The sequence below is a fragment of the Lacerta agilis genome, chromosome 4 (assembly GCF_009819535.1).
Source record: "Lacerta agilis isolate rLacAgi1 chromosome 4, rLacAgi1.pri, whole genome shotgun sequence".
Taxonomy (NCBI): Eukaryota; Metazoa; Chordata; class Lepidosauria; order Squamata; family Lacertidae; genus Lacerta; species Lacerta agilis.
The window spans coordinates 59948210-59973913 of NC_046315.1; the positions used below are offsets into that span (position 1 = coordinate 59948210).

At 38.5% G+C, this 25704-nt stretch overlaps 1 protein-coding gene across 1 annotated transcript in view; it reads right to left on the minus strand.

The window, feature by feature from the left end:
• The window catches only part of IL1RAPL1 (interleukin 1 receptor accessory protein like 1), a 672251-nt gene that overhangs the window by 520161 nt on the left and 126386 nt on the right, over nucleotides 1-25704 (minus strand). Inside the window, 1 exon segment of the mRNA XM_033147221.1 lies at nucleotides 20622-20727. Within this exon segment, the coding sequence (XP_033003112.1) occupies nucleotides 20622-20727 (106 nt within the window).

Consider the following 25704-nt stretch of genomic DNA (forward strand, 5'->3'; position numbering starts at 1 on the left):
AGAAATTCAGCCACTGGGAGGTCAGGTGATCTGTGCCACGCTGCACCACCACCCTCTGGAAAGAGAAGGGACAGGGAGGGGCAAGGAATTTGAGTAAACTGCAAACATAACAAATGCTGCTCTTATCAGGTTATGGCTGATTTTATTTCATTTACAAATAATCCAGAAATCAAGTAAGGAAGGGAGTAAATTCAGCAGTATAGGGGGGGAAATGGAGTAATTAGAATATGCAGTAGTAGTAATAATGGATAACTAAAATGAAAATGAATATATAAAATAAATCAAGCAAGGGTGCTCACATATGCCGTGCACCCCACCTTGCCCTAAACATATTCCCTTCTTGATCCTGAACAAGTCCATTCTCCAGATACAAATTGTTTGGCATATCCATATGTCCCTGTGTCTCCCTTTTATGAGTGTTAAGTTAATGGTATTAAAAGATATACACACATTGCCAAATTTCAAGTAAAAACAAGATCCCTAGAGTCAGGGCTGGCCTTAGACATTTTGGCACCTGAGGTGAACCACAAAATGATGGCTTTCCACCCCCAGGCAAGAAGGGGTAACTGAAAGAAGAAAGTGGGGGATAAAGATCTACATCAGGGTTTCATAAACTTGGATCCCGAGCTGTTTTTGGACTACAACTCCCATCATTCCTAGCTAGCAGGACTAGTGGTCAGGGATGATGGGAATTGTGCTGGTACTCAAAGAACAATAGAAGTACCATGGGAGCAACTGTCATGGGCAGTGGCGTGGGGAGGCAGGAAGGTGTGGTGAGTATACCACTGACTACTGTCACAAGAAATCACCAAGAATGTGTCATCCCATCCATAAGGTGCTCAGATCCCAGATTCACGTAGACTATGTTTCCTTTTAATTGGTGTGATAGGGATAGAATTTCTGAGTTTTGTTATTCAGTGGTTTTCATGACAATTTATTATAGAATCAGATATTGATTATATAGTAAAACAATCAGATACTAAATATGTAGTGTAGAATACACAACAATTTGGGTTTGCATGCTGAATACTGGAAGCCTACCATTGTGCACGAATATAAAATACTATTAAATACTGCTGGGTATTTGACAGAGAGTGAAGGAGGTAGATTCTGACACAGATTGAGCAGCCAAATTAATAATGCTTTAGGGCAGACTGTGTGGTATTATATTACTGAACAGAGTGGGGAACATCTTGAGTGCTATTACACTGAGTTAGCAATCACCACACACTAAGGAAAAAGCAATTCTCTCCATTGCCCTATTGAAAGCCGAAGTTGTTTCTTTGGTTTGTTCTGTGGAAACATGGATTTTATTAAAATGAAAAGGATTGTTCATTGACAGGGTTGCTAAGTTTATCCTAAAGCAAAATGTTGAAGCAAATTTGCCGTACAGTCAATTCACCAGCTGGTTTGCTTTTCATCCATATGTTTTGAACTGTTCTTTTTGAAAAAGGGGGGTTACAAAAATCAGCACTGCATGTGTGAAAAGGTAAAGGGTAATGAATATGACAAAGTTATCACAAAATCAATGAATAGGGATATGTAAAAGAGTAGCAAAAAAAAATCACGTTAAAATCACAATCCAGTAGTGTAATTCTTCTAAATGCAAATGAATAGAGGCATAATGTTTAGTGAACATGCCCTGGTATATTGCACCTTTGGCAGCAAATATGTAGCTGGATTAGTAAACTGGCAAGTATTTTCCCATCAGTAATTGCACTGTGTGCTAAATCAAATTGAAAAAGAAAATAGGGATATCATGTTCTTTTTATTAGCAACAGAAAAATACATTCAGTTGGGAAGCAAGCTCAGAAATTTCTAGTGCCTCTTTGGCTTTTGAAGATATGTGATAAATAAATGAATCTGGCTACATGATTAGGTTTTGAGATGATTCTGTGTTTAACCCAAACTTAATAACAAATTACACCTTGGAATAAATATTTGGTGTTGTATCTGATCGTTTGAGTCAATGTATATTATGTAAGAGGTGATGAGCTGGAGATCATCTAGGAGTTTTGGGTTAGGAGCCATCAACATGCAGATTTAATTTAAATTTAAATGTTGTTTTGCATGCATTTCTGTTGACTGCATTTATGCTTCTCTTTGAAATTATGTTGTTTTAATATATTTGGCATTACAAAGAATTAAAATTACAGTGAAAACAAATTTAAGAGAAACTGGAAACTTACGTGCCTTAAAACTGTTCAGGGAGGGAACACTTTTTTTTTAGAATTCCATTGAAGGGCTATCGCCAGGGAATTTTTAGGCTATATTCAAATAAGTTCTACTGAAGTGGACACATTGAAATTGATAGACCTAAGTTAGTCTAACATTGGATACAACTCACCTCTTTTTACAACACTGAAGATGAATCTGATAAAACTAAAAGACTGCTCTAATCAATGGGAACTCTTTGGATCTGGTTCTGAAAGCCATTACTATCTGATCATACCACTTAGCATATTATTGAAACATGTATGAGCTGTTCTCATTATTGTTATTATTATTATTATCATTAACAACAATAATAACAACACAAATCATAAGATGTTTATTCATTGTTTATAGGCAGAACTCAATCCTTTAAAATAATCTAAAATATTTGTTTTTCTTGTTAAATTTTAACAGATTGTGTACCAAATGTGCTTAGCTATTATGTAAATATGATCGAAGGAAGTTGTTATTGGTTGTGCTTGAGGCTCCACAGGACAGAATTGGATACCATTTCCCCTTTAAAACAGTGGTGTTTACAGTTTTAGCCAGGGGCTGAAATGTGTGTTTATGTAGCAGAAAAACCCCCAACAACTTCATAGATCCATCTATAATATCAGAAGACAGTGGGGCAAAGGGGGGAAGTGTGAAGAAGATGAGGCCCTATTGAAATGATACTGGTAGCAGGTTCAGCAGCTGCAACATTAAAAAACAAATAAAAAATCAACACACACAGGACTTTGAGCAGTACTGCATGAACATGTTATCACCAGTTCCTTTTAAATTATGTAAGGAACTCTCTGCTTCTCTTGGATGATGCCAACATTTATACTTGCTCCAGCTAATGGGATCTCTTAAGATTAATGCTAGTCACACAGCAGTATTGGGTTCTTGCTATACAGTGTTTACAGTTATGGAGATTAAGCGACTCCTGCTTCCCAAATTAAACAGAATTGCCTACAGCAGATACAATTTAATACCACTAGCCCATACCAGTGAGATGGTCAGGGCAGTGTATTGATTATATGGTTGCTACCAAATGAGAAACAGCCACAGACACATACCCGGTACAACAAATGTCAAAAAGCAGTTATATATTACAAACATTTCCACAGCAAACTACCATCTCTTTATAATCAGGTATGTAAACCACCATAAACGTCTTACAGAGTGATTTAAATGTGTATTAAACATCATCTATCTGACCAGGCCATATATTAATAGGCTCATAGTACCAACAATTCAGATGTGTATAAGAACACACATATGCACAGGGGTGTAACAATGTTATATTCAATGTTGGCAAAAACTGCCTGCATTCTTCTACCAATGTTCGGGGTAAGTGGTTTGTCCTACCACTCTCCTCCAAGTGACGTCTGAAACACCTGGTCCTAAAAGCCCCATAAGAATGGGAGGCATAGTTTCCCCAGGCCTAATGCAGGTGGTTGGTCCTTGGGAAAATCTACTTTTTGTATTCCTCCATTGTGACAACTGCCCATTTATTCTCACTATCTGTTTTTTCTTCTTTACCGGTTACTGATCCACAAGACGACCTGTTTACTTCCCCTTAACTGCTAAATATACTCAGAAGTCTTTGGTGGAAACTGTATCAAATGCTTTTTGAATGTTTAACTACACAGTGGTGACTGGATTGCCCCTGACTATATGCTTGTCACTCGCAAATCAGTTCTCCTATTTACTTTCAAATTTTGGGAACTTTGAAGTGCCTTCAACAAATATCCAATGTTTTTCTACTGGCAGTTATTTACTCACCTAATTTCTATGAAACATGCACTCAAAATTCATACATACAAAATATTGATGCATTTTAACAATGTACATATTTCCAATCAGGTGTGCCAACTTGAGTGAAATAATGGGGGACGGACGGACATAAGCTCTGCTCCTCATAATCGATCACAAGGTCTCTCTCTCTTTCTCTCTCTCTCTCTCTTTCTCTCTCTCTCACACACACATACACACCATTTGAATGGCAATGCCCATCAACTTTGGGAGGGCCTGGGGGATCAAAGGACCTCAACCCCTAGGAGTTGGCTCCTATGATTCCAAACAATATGGATGACGTTTTTTTCTACCCAAAGTTCCTGGATTAATAGACACTATTTTCTATTCTTCTATGGAATAAATATGAGCTTATAATATAAAGAAAATAGAGAAACTAATCATTACCATTTTATCATCCAGACATTCTTGTTTTCTACCTCATTCCCCCTCATATGTATAGTAGGAAAGGCAAAGAAAATGCACTCATTTAAATACTTACTTATTACAACCCTCCTGATCTGTAAGGACAGACTTAAAGGAAGGCAGAATAGAGGGACGAGCTCTTTTTCTCTAGTAGAATAGTGCCAATTCTTCTAAATATCAAACATAGCTGTTACTTTGCCTAATAGAAACTTGCAAAAACTAAGAAACAGCTTCTGCATAATGGATGGGAGTTAAATGCTGAAATCCTATATCAAGAGCCTCTATTTTTTTATTGAAAACAAAGTTACATGAAAATAGTCTCTTCAGACTTCCATGAATGTACCGACAAAATAAAAACATGAAGGAAAACAAATTCAATGATAAAACGCTCAGGGCAGTCTTATGCCTTAAGTGTTGTATTCCTACCTGTTATGTAGTAAATTTTAATTAGCCATGGACAAAAATGAACATCATGTAAAGGGGTTTTTACAAATCCGTTCTATATTCACAGAGGTATAGGCCACTTTAGAAGTGACTTATAAAAATAAATACACTTAAAAAAAATAAAAGAAAAAATATTTTGTTTATTTGTTCATTTACTAGGTTTACTAGAACAGTAACTCATCCACATCATCCTGAAAGGGGCTATGTGCTCTGGACGTCTTAATCCTGTTAACAGCAATTATATGCTGCATTTCAGCCCTATGAGATTTTTGAAAGTGTATTACAGCATAAATATATAGTGGAACCTTGGGTTGCGGACGTAATCTGTGGCAGAGGCACATACACAACCCGCAGCGTTCACATCCTGAAGCATTGCATCTGCGCAGGTGTGATTTGGCGCTGCTGCGCAAGCGCAAAGCGCAATTTAGCACTTCTGCGCATGCATGAGTGGCAAAAACCCGGAAGTAGCCCATTCTGGTACTTCCGGCTTTCCTGCAGAGTGCAACCCAAAACCACGTAACCTGAAGCGTCCATAACATGAGGTATGACTGTAAATACAAAATTAAAACTAATTTGAGAAAGAATAAAGAAAACAGCATAACAACTGACAGGTCAAATTAGAAATCAGATAAAATACACATGCATTCACAACCACCAGATGCTTAGCAGAATTAAAACAGGTTTTGCCACACAAGAAAAGGATATTGTGGAAAGGGTATACTACCCTGCCTTGCCGAGCTGTTATTTTAATCCAAATCCCCCATCACCAAGCTGTTACATGTTTAGCGCTTGCATGTACGCACGCGCACACAGTGCACATGTGAGGGTTCATGTTCACAAATATCCTGTATAGGGATGGGCTCAGAAGCTAATTCCATCCTATTTCAGTCTTGACGACACTAAATCATCAATCTGTTCTTTCTTATTTTGCGCAGAGTTTTTGAAAGACCACCAGAAGTTTGCATTCATATTGTACACGTTTTGTACACACAAATAATAAGCACAGACTTTTAAGTGTAGTCAACCATAAAATATATATTTGATTTGCATCTTCTAACATACTCCACTCACCACTTCCAACTCACCCCATTCACCAACCCTGCCTACTTGCTAACCTCCTTGCCAGCCCCCTTCCTCCAAACTTGGCCAATCCCTCCTCCATTTACACTTAACTAAACGCCCCTACATTTATACCTCAGCCATCTATTTGCCTATCCCTTCATGCCTCGCCCCATTCCTGCCCCTCACAACCCAGCCCTTCTCCTTCCATCACAGCTTGCCTCATCTGCACCCCCTTTTAAAAGAGGGTGGTAGGTGCTTCAGCAAGCAGATTGCAGAACTGTTCTCTGAAGTGTCGCCCTCTGTTAAACACCACTCAAGTTATGTGCAACATAGAGGGAGAGGAGCTTCAGAGAGTGATTTGTTTCCCCACTCAATGCAGTTCCATTGAGGTTTGACCGGGAGAGTGGAGATATTTTTACAGAGAATGATTTGCCAAACTGCACTCTGAACCCTTCCCCCCTTAATGATGATGTCCACCAGAGTCGGGAAGCCTCTTTGCCACCGCTCTCCAGGATATATACCCTTAAAGACTATTATTATGAGTATTAGTAGTAGTAGTAGTAGCTGCAGCAGCGGTAGTAGTACAGGTAGGCAGCAGGAGGAGGAGAGAGGAAAAAACCAGTGGCTGGATACAGAAACTCTTGTGCTAGTTAGGAATCATTTTGTAATGTGAAATGGTGTAGCTATGAAGAACTGTTTTAAGGATATGCACTCCAATCTAGATTCTGAAAGTTATTCTAACTTATTCCGGTAATTACTAAAAAGCAAGGATATCAGGATATTTCCACTGGTGTTTGAAACCACAGAACAGAAAACTTTGCAAAAAATAAACATTTAACATAACCAATTTCTGCTTAAAATATCTGACAGAATGGTAACGGAAAACAGATTTCAATTACATGAATATACACTGTTGAAAAAGATGGAGATGAGTTCAAGTGGCTGATGGTGGAAGTTTATAGCTTTGCATCTCTCTGTATCTTTTCACTGAAGTGGAAATGGAGGGGGAAACGCAGCACAGAAAGAGAGAAAGAAGAGGTGAGATAGTATATCCCACTCCATAAGATCGACAGAGCACAAGTGCCATTTGGATTCTGTTATCCCACAACTGTCATCTATTATTAGTAATTTTATCTTGCTGCAGCAGAGGGAGAGGTGAAACAAGGCAGGCTTCTCTATCACCTTGGATGGAAATAATTGCCACTGGCCTTTCTCCCCCAGCATCTCTTAATTGTGGACACAGTCCTCTCCCAGATAAGTAATGCGGCCTATGCACAGTAAACTGTGGAAACCTATGCTCAGTTCCATAAAATGGGTTGGCATTTGTAATATGAAACCAACACTCTCGCAAAATTTCAGTTCCCATTCTGCATAGGGCAATAAGAGAAGCAGAATAATTCCCATTACTGGAATTCTGGGAAAGGAGAGTAGTGGGTTTTGTTGTGATCCCTTTTACCACATCTTCTTATTGTACCAAAAATAACATTTTGTATAAACTGGTGTTGCATTACAAAGCCATGCAAAGATCAAAGACATTGATGGCACAATCCTAACCACGTTTTCTCAGAAATAAATCCTATTTTATCAATCAGCTCAGATTACAGCACCACAAGACTATCTCACTCTGGCTTTCCTTGGTATATACACACAACACCCTGTAGCATCTAAATACAAAATATAAAACTGAATATGACAGACACCATTTGAAAAAGGAGAAGTTGAACTGTATTACAGACAATGCACTGACAGCACAAGTACCAATGTCAACAACAGTTAGCAAAAGTCAACTTTGGTAAGATGCTGTGTTTCCAAGACAATAGATGCATTAATATTCTATGCACAATCTAAAGTAACTAGATGCCAATCATAGGATTGTTCAGATTAACAGTACATATCCAACCCAATTTTGATCGGAAATTTGGCTATCTTCCTTATAAGCCATTTAATACATTCCATTTAAATCTTTACCAAGGATTTTAAAGCCACATGGCAGTTCTATGTCACTTCCCACAATTCTGATGCCACTTGGCATGTCAGTCAAGTTGTGCTGCCCAAATATGCACAAATTTCTTCAGATAAATTACAATTGTATGTGCTACAACATTAAAAATGTAATAAATGTTGCAATGCATTTCTTATTTCAGTTGTTTAAAATAATTGTTTTCCTTCAAAAATAAAAAGGGATAAATGGAACTTTTAGAACTTACTATTTCCTTTTATCTCCAGTCTCTTAGACAAGTTGGTTCAAGGGAGAAGGAATTTTACATTCTCTTTCTCTGGATGAATTGTCTTAATTTGAGGTTAAAAACCACACATGGAGGGTTTGTTTGTTTTTTAAAGTGGCACTTAAAAGCAAATACTAAAATGTCCCATGCAGCAACACAACACACTTATGGAAGAATAACACATTCACTTCCCATACTCCCCTAGAATTTGGCAATAGATTTTTTATTATTTATACTAAGTATCTATTCTCAACTATTTCTTTTTATTTTTCTTTCCACTTCTTCACAGACTGAGCGATTGCTTTTTATGGTGCTTTTCTGAATGATTTAGAACTTGTTCTGACTTTAAGTAAAACTGAGTCCCAGGCTTTGAGGAACAATAGCAAAAGCAAATGTGGTTTTGTGACTGTTTCCTCACACTAATTATTTTATGCTACAAAGGTTATTAGACTGAACTATAGTTAGAAAAGTAACATTAAAGCTGATTCATTTCTTCCTATAGAATTTTCAGAAATATTTCTTCATATAAGGATTCTCACCTGTGGATTAGTACTAAAACTGTTATCTCATCTCAGTGATTCATTGCTTGTGAAGGTCTGCTAGGAGAGATTGAGATGGGACAAACTGCAGTCTACAAGGTTACAATGCAATCAATATGCAGATTACATCACACTCTAAATCATAACGAACAGACAAACAACCCTAGCTGTCCTTGTATCTGAGGGAAGCTGCATAACAGAAGTAGCTAATCTTAATTAAGATGAATAAGATATTAAGGAAGATCACATCTCCTATCTAAAATTTCAACCTGCCATGAAGAAATTGGGGTTTTCTGGGTATCTCATTCCTTTGAGCCAATACATTAACAATTCATTTATTTTCTACTAAACTAACCCCATGGATTCCCTCATTGGGGGCTACAACTGCCCTCTCCAGTCTACAAAGCATTCTATGACCTGTGTATGTCTGTATTTCTTTGAGAATTTGTGTTGCCTGACTACTTCCCACTGCCCCAGTCCAAGGGGTCTGCACACAGTAAAGTCAACTTTGAACATAAGAGCAGTCCTGCTGGATCATGCCTGTGGCCCATCTAGTCCAGCATCCAGTTCTCAGAGTGGCCAAACAGATACGTATGGGGAAACTGCAAGCAGGATCACAGCACAGGAATATTCTCCCTTCCTATAATTTTCATTCAGAAACAAACTGTCTCCAACCAGGGAGGCAGAAAACCATAGGCGCCGTGGCTAATAGCCATAGCTTTATCCTTTATGAATTTGCTTAATTGTTTTTTAAAGCCACCCAAGTGAATGGCCATCGCTGCTTCCTTTGGGAATGAGTTCCATAGTTTAACTATGAGCTGTGTGAAGAAGTGCTTTATTTGATCTATCCTGATTCTTCCAAGTTCTAGTGTTATGGGAGGGGGAGGAAAAAACTTTTCTCCGGCTACTCCATGTCATGCATAATTTACACAGTTCTGTCATATGATCACTTGCCTTTTTTCGAAACCACAAAGTCCCAAGTGCTGCAACTTTTCCTCATAGAAGAGTTGCTGCATTACCTTGATCATTTTGCTTGCCCTTTTCTAAACCTGCTCAAGCCTCTTAGAGGCAGGAAGACCACAGCAGTACACAGTATTCCAAATGCAGTTGCACCATAGATTTATATAGTGGCATTATGATACTAGCAGTTTTATTTGGGGTTATTTTTCAGCTGGAACTTGCCAGAAGTCAGTTCCGGCACCTCTCAAGTGGGTGCCATTGACATTCTAAGAGAACAAGGGAGGTGTTCATAGTAAGTTGCGGAACCTCTTTTTCTAGAAAAATAGCACTCGTTTTATTTTCAATCACATCCCTAATTCCAGTTCCAACCTAACATGGAACTGTCCATTTATTCTTACTCTCTACTACCTGCTACTTAACCAATTCCAAATCTACAAGAAGACCTCTCTTCTTATTCCATGACTGCTAAACTTACAGAGGAGTCTTTGGTGAGGTAATTCTTGGTGCAATCACTGTGATGCCAATACAAATGGGGAAAGTCTGGATCAGCCCTTCTCAACCTGATGTCTGCTAGATGTTGCTAGACTACAACTGCAACCATTGCTGACCACTGGCCATGCTGGCCATGTTGGCTGGGCTGATGGGAGTTGTCATTTAAAAGATCTGGTGTAGATTCACAAGCTTGTTTATGTACTGAATCTATGTCACTAGACAGTATGTTGCTTTTTTAAATGAATGAGCAATGTATAGAACTACTGAGCATCTTCACATACTAATATTTATCAGAATCCGTCTTCCCTTGTCAAAAATTATGGAGAATTATTCTTCATCTTACTGCTAGTGACATCTTTCTGGAAAGGACCATCTTTACTTAGATCAGACCAGTGGTTCTCAAAGGGTGTGACGTACCACACTGGTGTGGCAGGAGTGCATGGCAAGGTGGGAAGATTCAAGGACAATCAAAGATACATGTGAACATTTCAGTATAGTATAGTATAGTATATTTTTAATTTGCATACTATGGATATTTTGGGGGTGATTCATATTCTGATGTACCGGTAGCTGCATTGTTTTATACTTTCTGGATGCCCCATGATCATATACAGAATTGTATTTTGTGTTATAAATCAAGCAGTGCTAGAGTTGTTTATTTTTGTTTTCCATTGTATTTCTTATCAATAAAAAAGTCATGTGGCGCAAGCAAATTTTTATTATGAAAGTGTGGCCCAGAAAAAAAGTTTGAGAACCACTGATTTAGACTAATCCAATTGTGTGAATGCTGTGACAGTTGTCTGCTACAACACTACACCTGGAAGCTAACTCTAGAAAAAAATCAAGCATTCATACCATTGTAATAAAAACTATAGAACTGACCAGAGGGTCTGATATTTGCCTTAAAAAATATTATTGAGACACCATTTACTACCATATTACTCTAATAATTGTCTTAGTAGCTATAGGTAAAAGTGGGCTTTTCAATAAGGGAAAAAATACAACGTTTGCGAAGCAACTACAGAAGATGTGCATTTTACATAAAGGTGATAGCAGCAAAAAGAACCCTAAGCAGAAGTGTCAGCAATTCCAGTATTGCAATTTAAAGCATGACCTTTTCCTTATATGCTAAGCGGCTTCTTACATGGCTTTGTGAACACAATGCTGCTCTTTTTCCTCCATTATATTTGAGAGCGGGAGAGCCCTCAAGTGTTTCATATTTAATCTGGGAAAGATGTTTAAAAGTTGCAATCATGGCAGAAAACTCTACGTGGCAGAGGTATATCTGCTGCTTTCTATTTGTTTCTTTTCTTGTTGGCAATACTTATCAAAGTATATCTGAAACCAGAACAGTAAGATAGATAGATCATACTACTCTTGGACTGTAAGAAAATGGAATCACTTGGAACAGTGACTCTGTGTGCATGTAGATTTGTCCTTCTTGATTCATATGCCTCTTTGTCTCCAGTTACCTGCCATGGAACTATTGTCTATGAATTGCCCAAAAGAAGGCAGTGGAGGACATAGTGAAGAAGAATGAACAAGAGGAACTGGTTAAATTTTTAAAAATAAGTCAGAATAAAGTTAGGGAAATGAGAGTAGAGCTAAAGCTACAGAAGGTAAGGATGTGGGAGAAGCAACAGTGCTACAAAAATAGTTAAAGAAAGTACATTATATTACATGAATTAGCATGGCAGAAAAAGGAATAGGAAAGGATATAACAGGCAGGATATTTTGTTTTTGTTGACAAAACAGCCTTATAGTAGTAAACCATGTGAAAATGGGGTTCTATCTGCCTAAATCAGATTAGACTCACTAAAATCAGTGGGTTTAAAGTGTCCATGTACTTACTCGTATACTGATTTCAGTGGGTCTCTTCTGAATATGCCTTAGCTGGTTAGAACCCAGAGAGTTTTATCCATATTTATTTGACCTTGCCCATTTGATAAATGTTGACAATATGATATGAACACATTTGACAACATCATCCTTCCACCACACAGAAAAGAAAGGAGCACATACACCGTGCAGACCAATAAGTAGCAGCTTGAATGAAATGAAATGAAATAATATTGTATTCCAAGGCTTGAGAGAAGGAAAATCCATTATGCAAAGAACCAGTGCAAGTGTGCTTCTCAATTGCTATGGAAACATTTGCCTTGAGTTTAACAGAAGAGTAGACATGAGGTGCAATGCTCTGTGATAGCATAGCAATAAGAAAAACTTCCCCAAAGTTTCTGCTTGATACTTGCAACTCACCTAGAGTAATCAGTTGTGCATTATCAAAAATAAGGAATTGCATCACCAAAAAGAGCACCAATCTGCATAAAATTTGCATGTGGAATACACATTTCAAAATGATTACTACAATTTAAATAGAAATACACTTCATCATAGTTGGGAAGAAGCCATGTGACCTGTATCCCTACCCAATTTGCTGACCAGGTGCTGCTAACACTTGGTGGGGATTTTCAAGGCTCCTGGTCTTTAAACTAGACTGAACTAGACAGCCCTCAAACACAGTATATGTTCAAATGACTGTGCAGTTTCCTATATAGAAATTGTCATCAGATACAATGGGAGGAGGGAGGAGTGTAAAGCAGTCCTTATTTAGCTAGAGTTAAGACTACTGGGCTAGTACCAATTCATGAATTGTCCATAGCAGCCTGTCCATAACACCATTGCCAATTGAGTGATGAGAAACACAGAAGACTAAGAATTATTCACAAGACAAGCAGCGTGTATACTTTAAATTCATTTGAAAGCATGGAGCTCCAGTTGCGCCTTAAAAGAGCTTCTGAGGAGTGCGTATCAGCTTAAACCATATCTAAGATTTGTTTTATTAATCCCCCATATTGTTTTATTTCCCCAGCTGTATGACATCCCTTGTTTTTAGTTTTGTTTATTTAATATCTTTGCAAAACCACCAGATGGCATTGCAGTGCTCAATTATTTTATTAGGCATTCCTTATACAAAGAATTGATAGAAACCATTTGAATCTTCCTTTTCTGGTCTACTTCCCATTTGATTGGTATTTCAACTCTCCATTAGCAACAAATCTCAATTCTCTTTAATAGCTGCCTAGTGGCTCAATCAGGAGGAGGAATATAATAAAATTTAATAAATGTCACTTCTTTCTGGAATGTATGCAGAGGAAATTATAGCAACCATGCTGGAGTTAAACAAAATTCTTGCAAATTACCAGGGATGTAAAACATGTGCCTACCAAGAAGCACATTTGTTTTTATTTTGGCTTAGACTTTAATTTGAGTTGCACAATAAGATACCTTCAGAGAAACCATGGGAGCCAAGCTATTTAGAACACACTTCAATAAAGTTGGCTAAACATAAATAAGAGGCATAGCTAGTTGCTAATGGAACCACCACAGGTTTCTTTTCTGTTTTAGAAATAGGTTCTTTTACTTCCAAGCTCTCTTTAAAAGCCACCCAACAAACTGGCAAAGTTGTCTGTGGGGCAGGGTACATACTTTGAACTTGAAAGACCTTATTCAGCTTCAAAACAGGAACACCCGTCAGTATGCTGTCTTTTTATGTTGTTATTTAGGAAATTTGGTGTGTGTGTATGTATATATGGCGTATCACAATTTGTATCTGATATGGAGTTCCAGCATCACGCAAAATGTACAAAACACAAAACAAAACATTTTCATATGTCACACTGGGAAACACATTTAAATGAATTCATTTCACACTTTTTGTGTCACATACACTGTATATCAAGGAAACAAATGGCAGCTATCAAATATGCTATCACTACAATATCACTAGGATGCCTTGTCAAAGCTAAAAAAAAAAAAGTGCAGGTACAATTCAGAATTAGGCATCGCCTCTGAAGATAGCTATACAATATTCTCTACTCACAAATTAGAAAATAATCACACCATCCATTGTGACTGACAGGGGAAAAAACACACATTTCTATCCCTGTGAAAAGAAAGAAAGGATAAAAGCAGGAACTAGCTAAAGCCCACCAGGTCATGTCTGAGGGAAGGAGTGGTGGGGAGCACAAAAAATAATCATGCTGCACTGAAGCAGTAGATTGCACTATATATCTCCTAACTTTATCTGCCCAACAAAACTCTTGGACAGCTAGAGTGCCTGGCAAATCAGAGCCAGAGCCAATCATGTGTCAATGCGATGTTCTACAAAAATACCCAATTGGTCCTTTCCTTTCAGTCCCCTCAGAGAGAGCAATTTCAGCAATATGTGCCTAATAACAGTGGTGCAAAGTGCAAAAAGATCACTAAGAATGGACATGACACCAGACCTTGAACTGGGAACTCATGGACAGAGTTTGGAACCTGGAACCATGCCCACAAGAAAGGGCTTCAGAGCCTCTTCACAGAGAGAAGAGGAGTGTGCAATATCAGTCTCAGTACTTAGTGGATAATGTGAAATGTCTGGATTGACTAGACCCATAATGGATACTAGAAATCTGGCATTCACCCCTTGCTTTGAGAACAAGAGAAGTACTTTATGAGTACTGCACAAAAGAATCCAAGCTTTAGTATCTGTTCTGAGGTATATTTCAGGTACAGGTTTAGGAACGATCACTCACAGCCTCAACATCAACCAGATGTTGTTGTACTGCCAACTGCCATCAGCCCCAGCAAGCATGTCCAGTGGTCAGGGATTATGGGAGTTGGACTCCAACAATCTCTTGAGGGTCACAGGTACATCATCCTTGATCTACAAGGACCATGACACATCTGGTTCTACAGCGATTGAAGAGCATGATGCTCAAAGCAGACCCATTGACAACATAGGCTGGAAACCAAAGAACAGGAGACAATGGGCTTGAGTAGAGTGTTGGTTAAGAAAATACGTGGCTCTGATCTAGAAGCTTATACTCCTACATTGTCTCCAGTGGCCAATCTAGAGTCTGCTGGAAGCAACAAACAAACAAAAACAAGCACCACTAATGGTGACTGCAAATGTACTGGTCCAACTAGAGTTTTTTGTTTTTGCTTTATTATGAATTTCTAGCACTATATCCTAATACAAGCATAACACAGCTAAGGAAGACAATGTACCAGTGCCCTCAACAATGTTTCATGAACCACAATTCATTGCTGCCCAATGATAAGAAAGCTTCCAAGTCCTATAAGTAGCCAATCAACCACAACTTGAAATGAGACTCCAAAAATTATTCCATCAGTCCCACAAATAGTAAAGGCAGAAGAACTGAGAATGAAAGAAAAATGTAGCAGATGCAGGTCATGGAGATGGAAAATTCCAGGAGCACCAATCTATCTTGATATGCCTATTCATTGCAGTGGTCCACAAAGAAGGCTTGCATAAAAGGATTCAGTCTTTATCTGACTACCTGTCTCTAAGCATCTTCAACCTGAAAGATCTGTCCTCTGGATTGATGGCTCCCTGTGCTTCAAGACTCCCCAGTGCTAATATCTTTTTGCTGACCAGTGCTGTTTCTTTAAAAAAAATGTGAAACATTTTGAGTAGTTTGGGATGCACCTGTGTTATCTAGATAACAATAGGAAGTTACATTTTATTTTGAAAAAGTACTTTTAGACAGGAGTTTAGCAGACCCTTCTTCATACCTAACAGAAGGTGACGTTTAGACACTTAGTAGGCAGCATGCTGCACTTAGTATCAGATATTTTACATTTGAATAGAAATGTACAGAATCCCACTGTTTATGCTTAAGAGTAAGTTCTACTGGGCATGATTCTGAGTAAATATGCATAGGGTTTGTATGTAAGACAGTGATGGCCAAACCTGGCCCTCCAGCTGTTTTGGAACTACAATTCCCATCATCCCTGACCACTGGTCCTGTTAGCTAGGGATGATGGGAGTTGTAGTCCCAAAACAGCTGGAGGGCCAAGTTTGGCCATCACTGATGTAAGAGATGCAAATTCAGGTTGTTTCTTTCCAGAATAATACTGTATAGTGAGTTCAATCCCAAACAGTGTTTCTTCCCAACCTATAACTTTGATACGCATTGACTCAGAAGGCTGTGGACTAGAACAGAGTCCTCACAAACTTAAGCAATTAAAATAACCGTGCAGAAGTTTCTGTGCTGAGGTTAGAGCTCTTCCATGAAGATATTCATGATATTATTACATTGTATCCTTCTTTTGCAGTTTTTTTTTTTTAAAAAACTTCTGAGAAAGAACTGAAATGTCCTGGGGGTGAGGAAATCTGCTCAATTCTGGTATCAAGAAATATTTTTCAAAAGATACATCTTCATATGACTTTAAAGGTTTGCCTTTTAAAAAAAATGAAATAGATACTCCCAACACAAGTGTCATGCTTTCAATTTCAGTGCTAAGAACCATTCTTCATAAAGACAAATTTACTCAGCACAGCTGTAAAACTTTGCCTTTGAAAGAGAATGTTGAATTTCTCATGAACAAAGTCACAATTGGGCTTTCTATTTTAAACTGTTTCTTCAATTAAGCAATGGGGAAGAACCCAATATGAAAAGATACACGACCTTTGTTACCTTGATCTGGTGGATTTTATTAAACTTGAAGCGTCTGAGACACATACATAACAGCAGAACATGGAGGCTGCAACACTTATCTGAAAGGAGGTAAAAGCTCAAAAGCACAGTATTTCTTTCAGTGTGTTGAATAGTTGTTTCCATTAAAATGAATGGGGTAGCCTTGGGAGCAGGAGTTGTGTGTACACCTCAAAGTGAATCCAAGTTGTTTTCTCAGGAAACACATTCAATTTTAATTTTTAAAAGCCTCAAATCTATTACTGGGTTTATGACTGCACTATGTAAAATGTTACCAATATCTTAAAAAAAAAGTTATGATGAAGCCATGTATATGTTGCACACATACCCTTATCTATTTTGCTTAACGATTTCACAGAATAGGGGAGAAAGCAGGCTCAAGAATCTGTTTTGTAAAAATGCCATCAAGCTGAGTATTGAATAATCTACAGAAATATGTCTATCCATTTGTTTATCTTGTTTTTAGAAAGAGTCCCTTATGCCAACAGAGAAGCAAAAAACAAAGCTTGTGTCTTTGCATAAACAAAGTGTGTGCTTTGAATTGCTTAAAAGACAATCACTTTTTATTAAAGAGAGGTGAAAAACACACATAGAAAACATCTCATCGCCTTACAGTTTTCACAACTTGTTGTCTGATCTTCTGAAGAAATCAGCATTAATCACTAGGTACAGGAATCAAGAACTGAGTAAACAACTTTTGTTTTGTCTTGTGAGTTCACCACAGATACAGAATTCAGGAACAAGTTGGAAACCATTTTAATATCAAACCGGTATTTGATTAACAAAATAAAAGGAGAATTCTAAGCATTATAGCAATTAACATGTATATAAGAAATGGTTTGTTAGAACTTATTTTCCTCTTCAAGAGTTTGTGGGAAGTATATTTCAAAATCACACACATTAATGCAGATAAAATATAATTTATAACATAATAATCATCTTTCTAGACAGGTTGGGAACATAGTCTGGGAGACATAAGGCAGGCATTTAATTGCAGATGCAGATGGACTGTTGTTTAGGCAAAGAACTGAGCTTATATTCTGAACATCAACACTGGTGAACTACTGGGAGAAACAGGGGTGTGCCTGACAAGACAGGTCTGTTAAACCATCTCCCATAAACTGGGTAGCAAAAAGCAAATAAAAAAATTAAGAAACCATGAAGAATGTGAATAACTGAATTAAAATATCAGTGATGTTTGTAGCAAATCAGTACCACCATCTCAACCAGCTGTTTAGAGAGATCTTTGTTTAAAAGATACACTATTTTATCCAAAGTTTATTTGATTTGATTCAGGGGCATAGATTCTGGAGATTTTTTATTAGATGCATTACAGTGTTTTAAAGATACTGAGGTAGGGTATGACATGGCATTCAACATCAGAAACCTATTCTCATATGAAACAAGGAAAACATATAATTTTATTGTATAAAGTTCAATACCTGTAAGGAATTGGGAATTAGGAATAATTTATTGGCCAAGTATCAATCATAATTGGAATTTTGCTTCGACTACATTGCACTGTAAAGAAAAGCGTACCTCATACAAACACTATTCCCCTCACGATACAACAGCACAGCAAAGAAACCCCATACCACCAACTGACCTCCCTTCCGCACACAACTACAAATTCAACAGTTTGATGGCACAAGGGAAAAAACTATTCCTATGCCTAGACGTTTTTATGTATAGAGTCCTGTAACAACGTCCGGATGAAAGTAAATCAAACAAGTAATGACCAGGATGCGAAGGGTCTGCGACAATTCTCTCTGCTCTCTTCCTGACTCGAGCAGCATAAAGTGTCTCTGTTGGAGGCAAACTAACACCAATTACCCTCTCTGCAATTCTTACTGCTCGTTGAAGCCTCTTATCCAGCTTAGAGGCTGTGCCATACTAGGCAGTAATAGAATTACAGAGAACAGTTTCAATAGTACCTCTGTAAAATTGGATCAACAATTCTTGGGGCAAATTAAACTTTCTTAGTTGTTGCGAAAAATACAATCTCTGCTGGACCTTTTAAATAATAATATTGATGTTGCCTGACCAATTTAAGTTTTGAGAAATTATAGAGCCCAGGAACTTAAAGGACTCTACCACTACAACCATGTTACCAAGAATGGAAAGTGGCAGCGAGATGGGAGGGTGCTTCCTAAAATCGATTATCATTTCCACTGTCTTTTGGGCATTTAGCACCAAGTTATTCCTGCTGTACTATGAAACAAGATGGTCCACTTCCCGCCTATATGCAGATTCATCATCCTTCCGGATAAGCCCAATGACTGTTGTATCATCCGCAAATTTCAAGATCTTAACCAATGGGTCAGTTTAGGTGCAGTCATTTGTGTAGAAAGAAAAAAGCAGTGGGGAGAGCACACACCCCTGGGGAGCACTTGTACTGATGGTAAGTGCAATCAAAGACAATGCTGAAAACTGTTATACCTTCAGAAATAAGTTTGAATTCATGCCAAGCCATCACCGGTTCATCACAAGGATGTGGTTAAGACACAACATTCAATATAGCTTACAAAAAAAGGTTGTTACATATATGGTATCCTTAAATAAAATTATCAATACTTAGTTTTCAATAGACCACAAAGCTGTCCTGGGGGAGCTCAAGGAAGATTCAAGCACACAGATTCAAAAATATAGTCAAACATACTGAATTGACCACAAAGAGATACCCAGATAATATCTTTTTAAGCATTCTAACTTCAGGGTTTTTTTTAAAAAAAACAAAGTCAGCAGATTGATTACAAATGGCAGCAACTTTGTAGGAATCCCTTTTACCTGTGAAAAGAACTCCCCTCTTCAGATCGTTTTGCCCTACAACCCTTTGGAAAAGTAGCAAACGCATTAATAAAGGATGAGTGTACGGAGAAGGGCAAGGCATTCCCATGGCCAACATAACTTTTCTAATGCTTCTGAGCATGTAGTTGTGTGTCGCTTACTAGGTAAAACAAAAATGCATAGAAACTAGCTTTTGCACCATAACTAGCCATGTACAACAACACACAATCAGCACTAGATAGGAATGAAAGTCCTGCTAAGCAATGCTGGTAGCCGTGAAACTTCCAATGCAGCACAGCAACAGAGGGAATGACCTCAGTAACAAACCCCTTTGACTACAAACCATTTAAAGACTATGCCTTCAGCAATGTCTTCATGTAGTCAAATTTGACATCAAGAAATCACATTCACAAGTAGCTCCCCTTCATCTGTTACCAATGTGAAGGACGTCAATGGCAGGAGTGTGCAGCAGCACTAAGCCTGCTCCCTCACACCTTCCATCTTTTCAGCATGAATGCCTGAAGAGGATCCCTCTGCACATGAGCAGCTGCTTACATGTAAGGGCTCTGTTATTCAGACACTTGTGCCTGATGTGCAGAAATGAGTGGTGGATCTAGCTCAATGGATGATGCTGGAAGGAGGGTGGTAGCACAGTTGGTATAATGAACTTAAGATGTAGCCTTAAAAATGGCACTAAAGCAGCTTCAGGTCAAGCCTGGGAAAAGATGAAGATGGAAAAACCAATGTGAAAGACTGGATACAATTTTTAAGGGCTTTCTGACACCTAGAAGCCACCTTGAAATAGTTCAAATGCAACAATTCAGTGTAGCACTGATTGACCACAAACCTATTCCTTTCAGACCATTCCCAACTCCAAATCAATTTCATTAATTTGCCAAAGTGCTAACTATGAAGTTGTTTTAGAAACTTAGTCAAAAACATTAATGTAGAAGCTAGATATTACCATAGAAAGGGGAAGAATGGTTGCAAGTGCCTATATAGACTACAGAGCTCAATATAGTCTGTGTATAGATATAGCATGTTTCTAGACGCTGTCATGTGGCCTGATCTCTGCTCAGAACATTATATGACCAGTTCATACATTTCCAAATCCAAACAGCACTTTACAAATGTCTCTACAAATGCATTGCCCTAATTAATGGAAAAGAGAGAAAATGTCTTCTTACCTGAGCCCCTTTTGGTCACAACCTTCAAACTCTGAACAAGAGTAGCATACAAGAGAATTAAGTGAGGAATAGGAGCTTTCATCTTCCAGCTCTCCAAGGCTGTTCCCTAAAGCAGAAGGAAAAGATACATTTTGTTATGTTTGCTTGGTTTTAGCTGGAATATATTTTTTGACATTAAACAAAGGAGACTTTGATAGACTGTATCAGTTGATCTCATGTGGTAATTTTCTACCTACTATTAAAGAAGGTTCCAGAAATCAGAATGAAATTTATTATTATGCAGAAATCAGAAATACAGTGGTGCCCCGCTAGACAAATGCCTCGCTAGACGAAAAACTCGCTAGATGAACGGCATTCGCTAGCGGAAGGCTGCCCCGCAAGACGGGGAAAAAAATTCGTAGAGCGAATTTTTTGTCTAGCGAAGCGGCAATGCAGAGCGGAGGTTTCCGCGACGCAAAAAAAAAAAATTTCGCCGCGAAAACCTCTGCTCTGCATTGCCGCTTCGCTAGATGAAAAATTCGCTCTACAAAGACACTCGTAGAACAAATTATTTTCGTCTAGCAGGGGCACCACTGTACAAAATTCCTATTTCAGTGATAACTGCTCTTGTTAAAAGGAAGAAAAATTGCAGTCACATTTCAATATACAGTCCCATGTGCTTTAGCACATTGAAATCAATGGGCTTTAGTGCCTTTAGCTCTGTGCTGGATTACGGCTTACAACTTTATACTTAGCATGAATATTTTATTGAGCAATCTTCTGCAATGTGGAAATTAAACTCCATTCCAAAATCAGTCTGCAAATCTGATTCTTTAAGCCTTCAATACATCATCCATCTGTGGCCTCCTAGAGGCACAATATTGGTTTATTTTTTAGATAGTTCCCTATATTGGAAGAAAAATGTGCTCCTGTGCAATTAGCTATTAGAATTATAAAGCTAGTGAGAGCCTGAAGGCTAATATTGCCTTCCTGAAGCCAAGGCTGTTCTCTTGCACTGAGACTGGAACACACTTAGACAGCGTATGGAGCATTCATGAACTGCAGAAATTAACACCTTTAGACAAATAAGGGGGAATGGGATCACACCTGTGGGCTTCATTTGATAACTAGGTATTCAAGGTTCCAAGCCTATGTGTATAGGTTCCCTACTTGCAATCAGAGATTGTATAGGTCCCTGTACAAGTGAGACCTTGAGCACTTAGAGGTGGGGTGTGGGCCACTGGGCATGATGCCAGTTTCTACACCTGCATAGGGCTTTGAATTAATTCATACAGTAAATCTTACATTATTCAGATCGAAGTGTAAAAAACACAATGAGAAAGAATTGGAGAGTCATACTACAGAGAAAGATGAAATGTCCACATACACTATTATGCCTGTTTTGAAAGAAAAAGATAACAAACAGGCGGGGGAGAACTGTCAGTTTTTCTAATGCAGCTTTCTTTCTTTTTTTAAGAACTAAGAACATCAAACTTCCAAAAAGCATTATTATAACCTTAAAGAAGATGAGAAATCTGGAAAATGTGGCTTGACAGTCACTTTTTCTACCAGTTTAGAAACATAATACTTATATCTTTAACGTCTACAAGATTAATAGTTTGGGCATTGCCCTCGAGAGCCTCGAAGTATTTGACAAAAGTCACACATTCCAATTAATCAAGCAGCGGCTCCATGACCACGAAAGATAGCGCTTGTTACCTCATACTCCAAGATCTTGTTAGGTATCACAACATCCTACACAACCTGTGCCAAATATCTAAAAGATCTACTCTTCCCTTCACATCGAAGAGCCTTTATGCCTGTGAAACTAAATGCTTCCCCCTCCTCAGTGACCAAAGGCAGATTCTCACACATTCCATTTCAAGCCCGTTTGGGTGCCTGCAATCAAGAAGTACCTGATTCAATGGACCACATTCTCTTAGATTGTCCTTTGCACAGCAAAGCTCGCCAACTGATGCTGAGCAACTCCGAGAAGAAGCCAAATAAGGTTTCTCCTGACAGATCGGGTATTACTGCTTTAGTAGCTTCCTCTTTAGCCACAATTTTTCGTTCTCAACGTACTATCCTTTCAGGAAATAGACAGGGCATAGCAGAATATCCAAATGCACACGACCATAGTGTGACCTTATAACTCTTGATAGTTTCACCCTTGTCTTTTTAATTATTCCAGTTACTTGAAGTGTTTATACTGTGATGCCAATAAAGGTATTTGATTGATTGATTGATTGATTGATTGATTGATTGATACAAGATTAGAGGCAATCCCACTAGACCCCCATGTAGGGGGCAAAAGGAAACAGAATCATTGGGGTAAAAAAATTCTACTCCCCCCCTTTTTAACCAAAAATTTCAGTGTTACAGACCTAGATGTTAGGGGGGAAATGCAAGGTGATTATAGAAAGAAAAAATCTGTTCCATGTCAATACTCAGCCCCAGATATTGGTATTCAGAATTTGTATACAATTTTAAGAGTATAAATAAAAGCTAGTTATGCAGAGGTGAAGCAGAACAGATGCAACTTAAGCTATGTCACACTATATTGCTGTGTGATACTGCAGGCCTGAATTGTACGCTTCTGTAACCAAAATTCCATTTTTCAGTCAGTGCACTAAGTGATGCTGCAGGAAATCCTGATGCTGATATCTTCAGTCTTCATGATACTAGAGAGAGTCAGCTCCTTGCTCAGCATGAGCCTAACAAATACCGTCCAAAAGAATGAGTGACTTTTACATAGCACTTTAAGATCAACAGATATAGTGCGATTGCAAAACAGAGCCGAGCATGCTCATTATGGTCAGCCTGCTGAAGAGAACATCTCCTATTGAAAAAGGAAATATAAAACTGTAAAGCCTTGCCATAATAAAAAACTGAAGACAAAGCCTGGTGTCAGAAAAGGCAACAAAGAGCACACAAGAAAGGCATTTGGCAGATAAAATTCCTATTCATCATCTCTGTAGCCACTAACATTTATGGGGGCCACTTACGCATGTGAGAAGAAAAAAAGAACTTCACAAAACTAGGAGTTTGTATAAAATCTGCATGTGTTGATGCTTATGCGTAGATGCAAATTTAGAGCTGATTTCTATTCTTTAAATATAAATTCATACATTTACATAGTAAGAGAGACTGTGAATAGTTGTTCTGTGTCCCTGCTCCATCTCCTAATCCAGGAGCAGCTGGCAGTCATTTTCAAGGCCTCTGCTCTCCCTTCTTTGTCTTTAAACCAGTCTTGGACAGAAACAGCCCTTTTATACCTTCCAACTTTTTCCAGTGCAAAACCAGGACACACATATTCTGGGATGTGCTTCCTGATGAATCACATGACCTGCGGCCTGGCTCTTGCCCCCCAAAAGCACTTTTTTTGGGGGGGGTGAGAGCCTTCGAGAGCGTGGCACCCAAAATGGCTGTCAAGATCTTGTAGAAAAAACAGAATGTTCCTTTTTTCTGGGGAACCCAGAAGGTATGCCCTTCAAAAGGAGGATTCCTTCAAATGGACAACTGCCTCTAAAGTAGTACATGTGGCCACCCTACAAACACGTCAAATATTACAAAGTAGTACAATACCATGAGCACTTTACAGATCATAATAGGGTAAGATGGGAAGCAGGAGCAGAGGAGACTCCTACTTCAAACCTTAACCCTCAAACTCTACAAAAGATAAGTAGGGGGGGCTTGGCTGTGTACCCCTGCCCTACTTTCTTGTGACTGTTTACACACAAGGTAATGAACACCCAGACCAGACTTCTGCCTCATGTTGGATACCTTTCAATAGGACAGTTCCTTTGAAAAGGAAAATGTAAGGCACACTGAAGCTAATGGTAAACTGCCTAATGCAATAACTTAATTCTGACATGCAGTTGTTGACAATAAAACACTTCCATATAAACTGCGTAAAAGTTGCAACAGTTAGTCCATGAATTCCCAAATGGTTGTGTGTGGACCCCCAGTGGTACTCTCCAAGCTTCATTCAGTTGGTGTATGGTGTGCCAGTTGATTTGTGGTTGAAGACGGGAGATGGCACATCCATTGCATTTTTATATATATATATATATATATATATATATATATATATATATATATATATAATTCATTTTATTACAGTTTGAATTATATAGAATTGCAATTTTTACAACAGGCAGGTAAATCACAGGCAATTTTTAAATAGTCGGGGGGGGGGCTTGGAAACCAATGGGGTAGTCAATTTTGATGGACATGGGAACTAAGTAACTAAGTCACATCATTCTAGTTTAGAAAGATTTTTTTTAAAATCCTTTTGAAATTTAGTCAGAAAGGTTAGCCTGCATACTTAGACTGAAACATAGTAACACAGCAACCAAAGTGCAGTTCATATGAAAGTCAGCACTGAGGCTTAGTATGGTCTTTTCCGAGGGGGGAATAATGCTGCTTTCACAGTGGCCTGTGGGAAAGAAATGAAGCCAGTACCATGGCTGGGGACATTTGTTGTTGTTGTTGTTGTTGTTGTTGTTGTTGTTGTTGTTGTTGTTGTTGTTGTTGCATGTTTCCATGAGAGAAGCATCACTAGTTTCTGCTATTCCTATGACTCAGCTTGTAAAAAATCATTCCCCCTGTTCTCTTAGGGTTTCTAGGTCAAGAGTCTTTGCACCTCTAGCTACTGAAGAGAATATAAAATTCAACCATGTGTAGATTTTCCCGTCATAGGGCTATCAGGCCAGGGAGGCAATGCTCTTTCATAAAACTCTTAAAGGCGCAGGAACCTTTTTGGTGGGGGTTCTGTCTTGTCTTTGTCTCTCTGCTTCCAAACCACCAACGCTGCATCTTGGGCTTTAATATTGCTCTCCTCCCTCAGTCACTCACTTTTTTCAACTCCGAGGTAGCACTACACAGTGTTTCCTTATGTCCCAGCAGTTCAAGAGTACAGTGTCCTTCTCCTACCTCATCTCCTTTAGCTGGGTGTACTCTCAGGCAATGGCCCTTCAGGGTCAGCATTCCCGTTTCATCACACACTTTCCTGACACCAGCATACACACACTTCCCCTCCCATGGGTTTTCCCTGTGCATGTTTCCAACAGCTTCCCCTTTGCTTCCCCTTCTCCATCCTGTT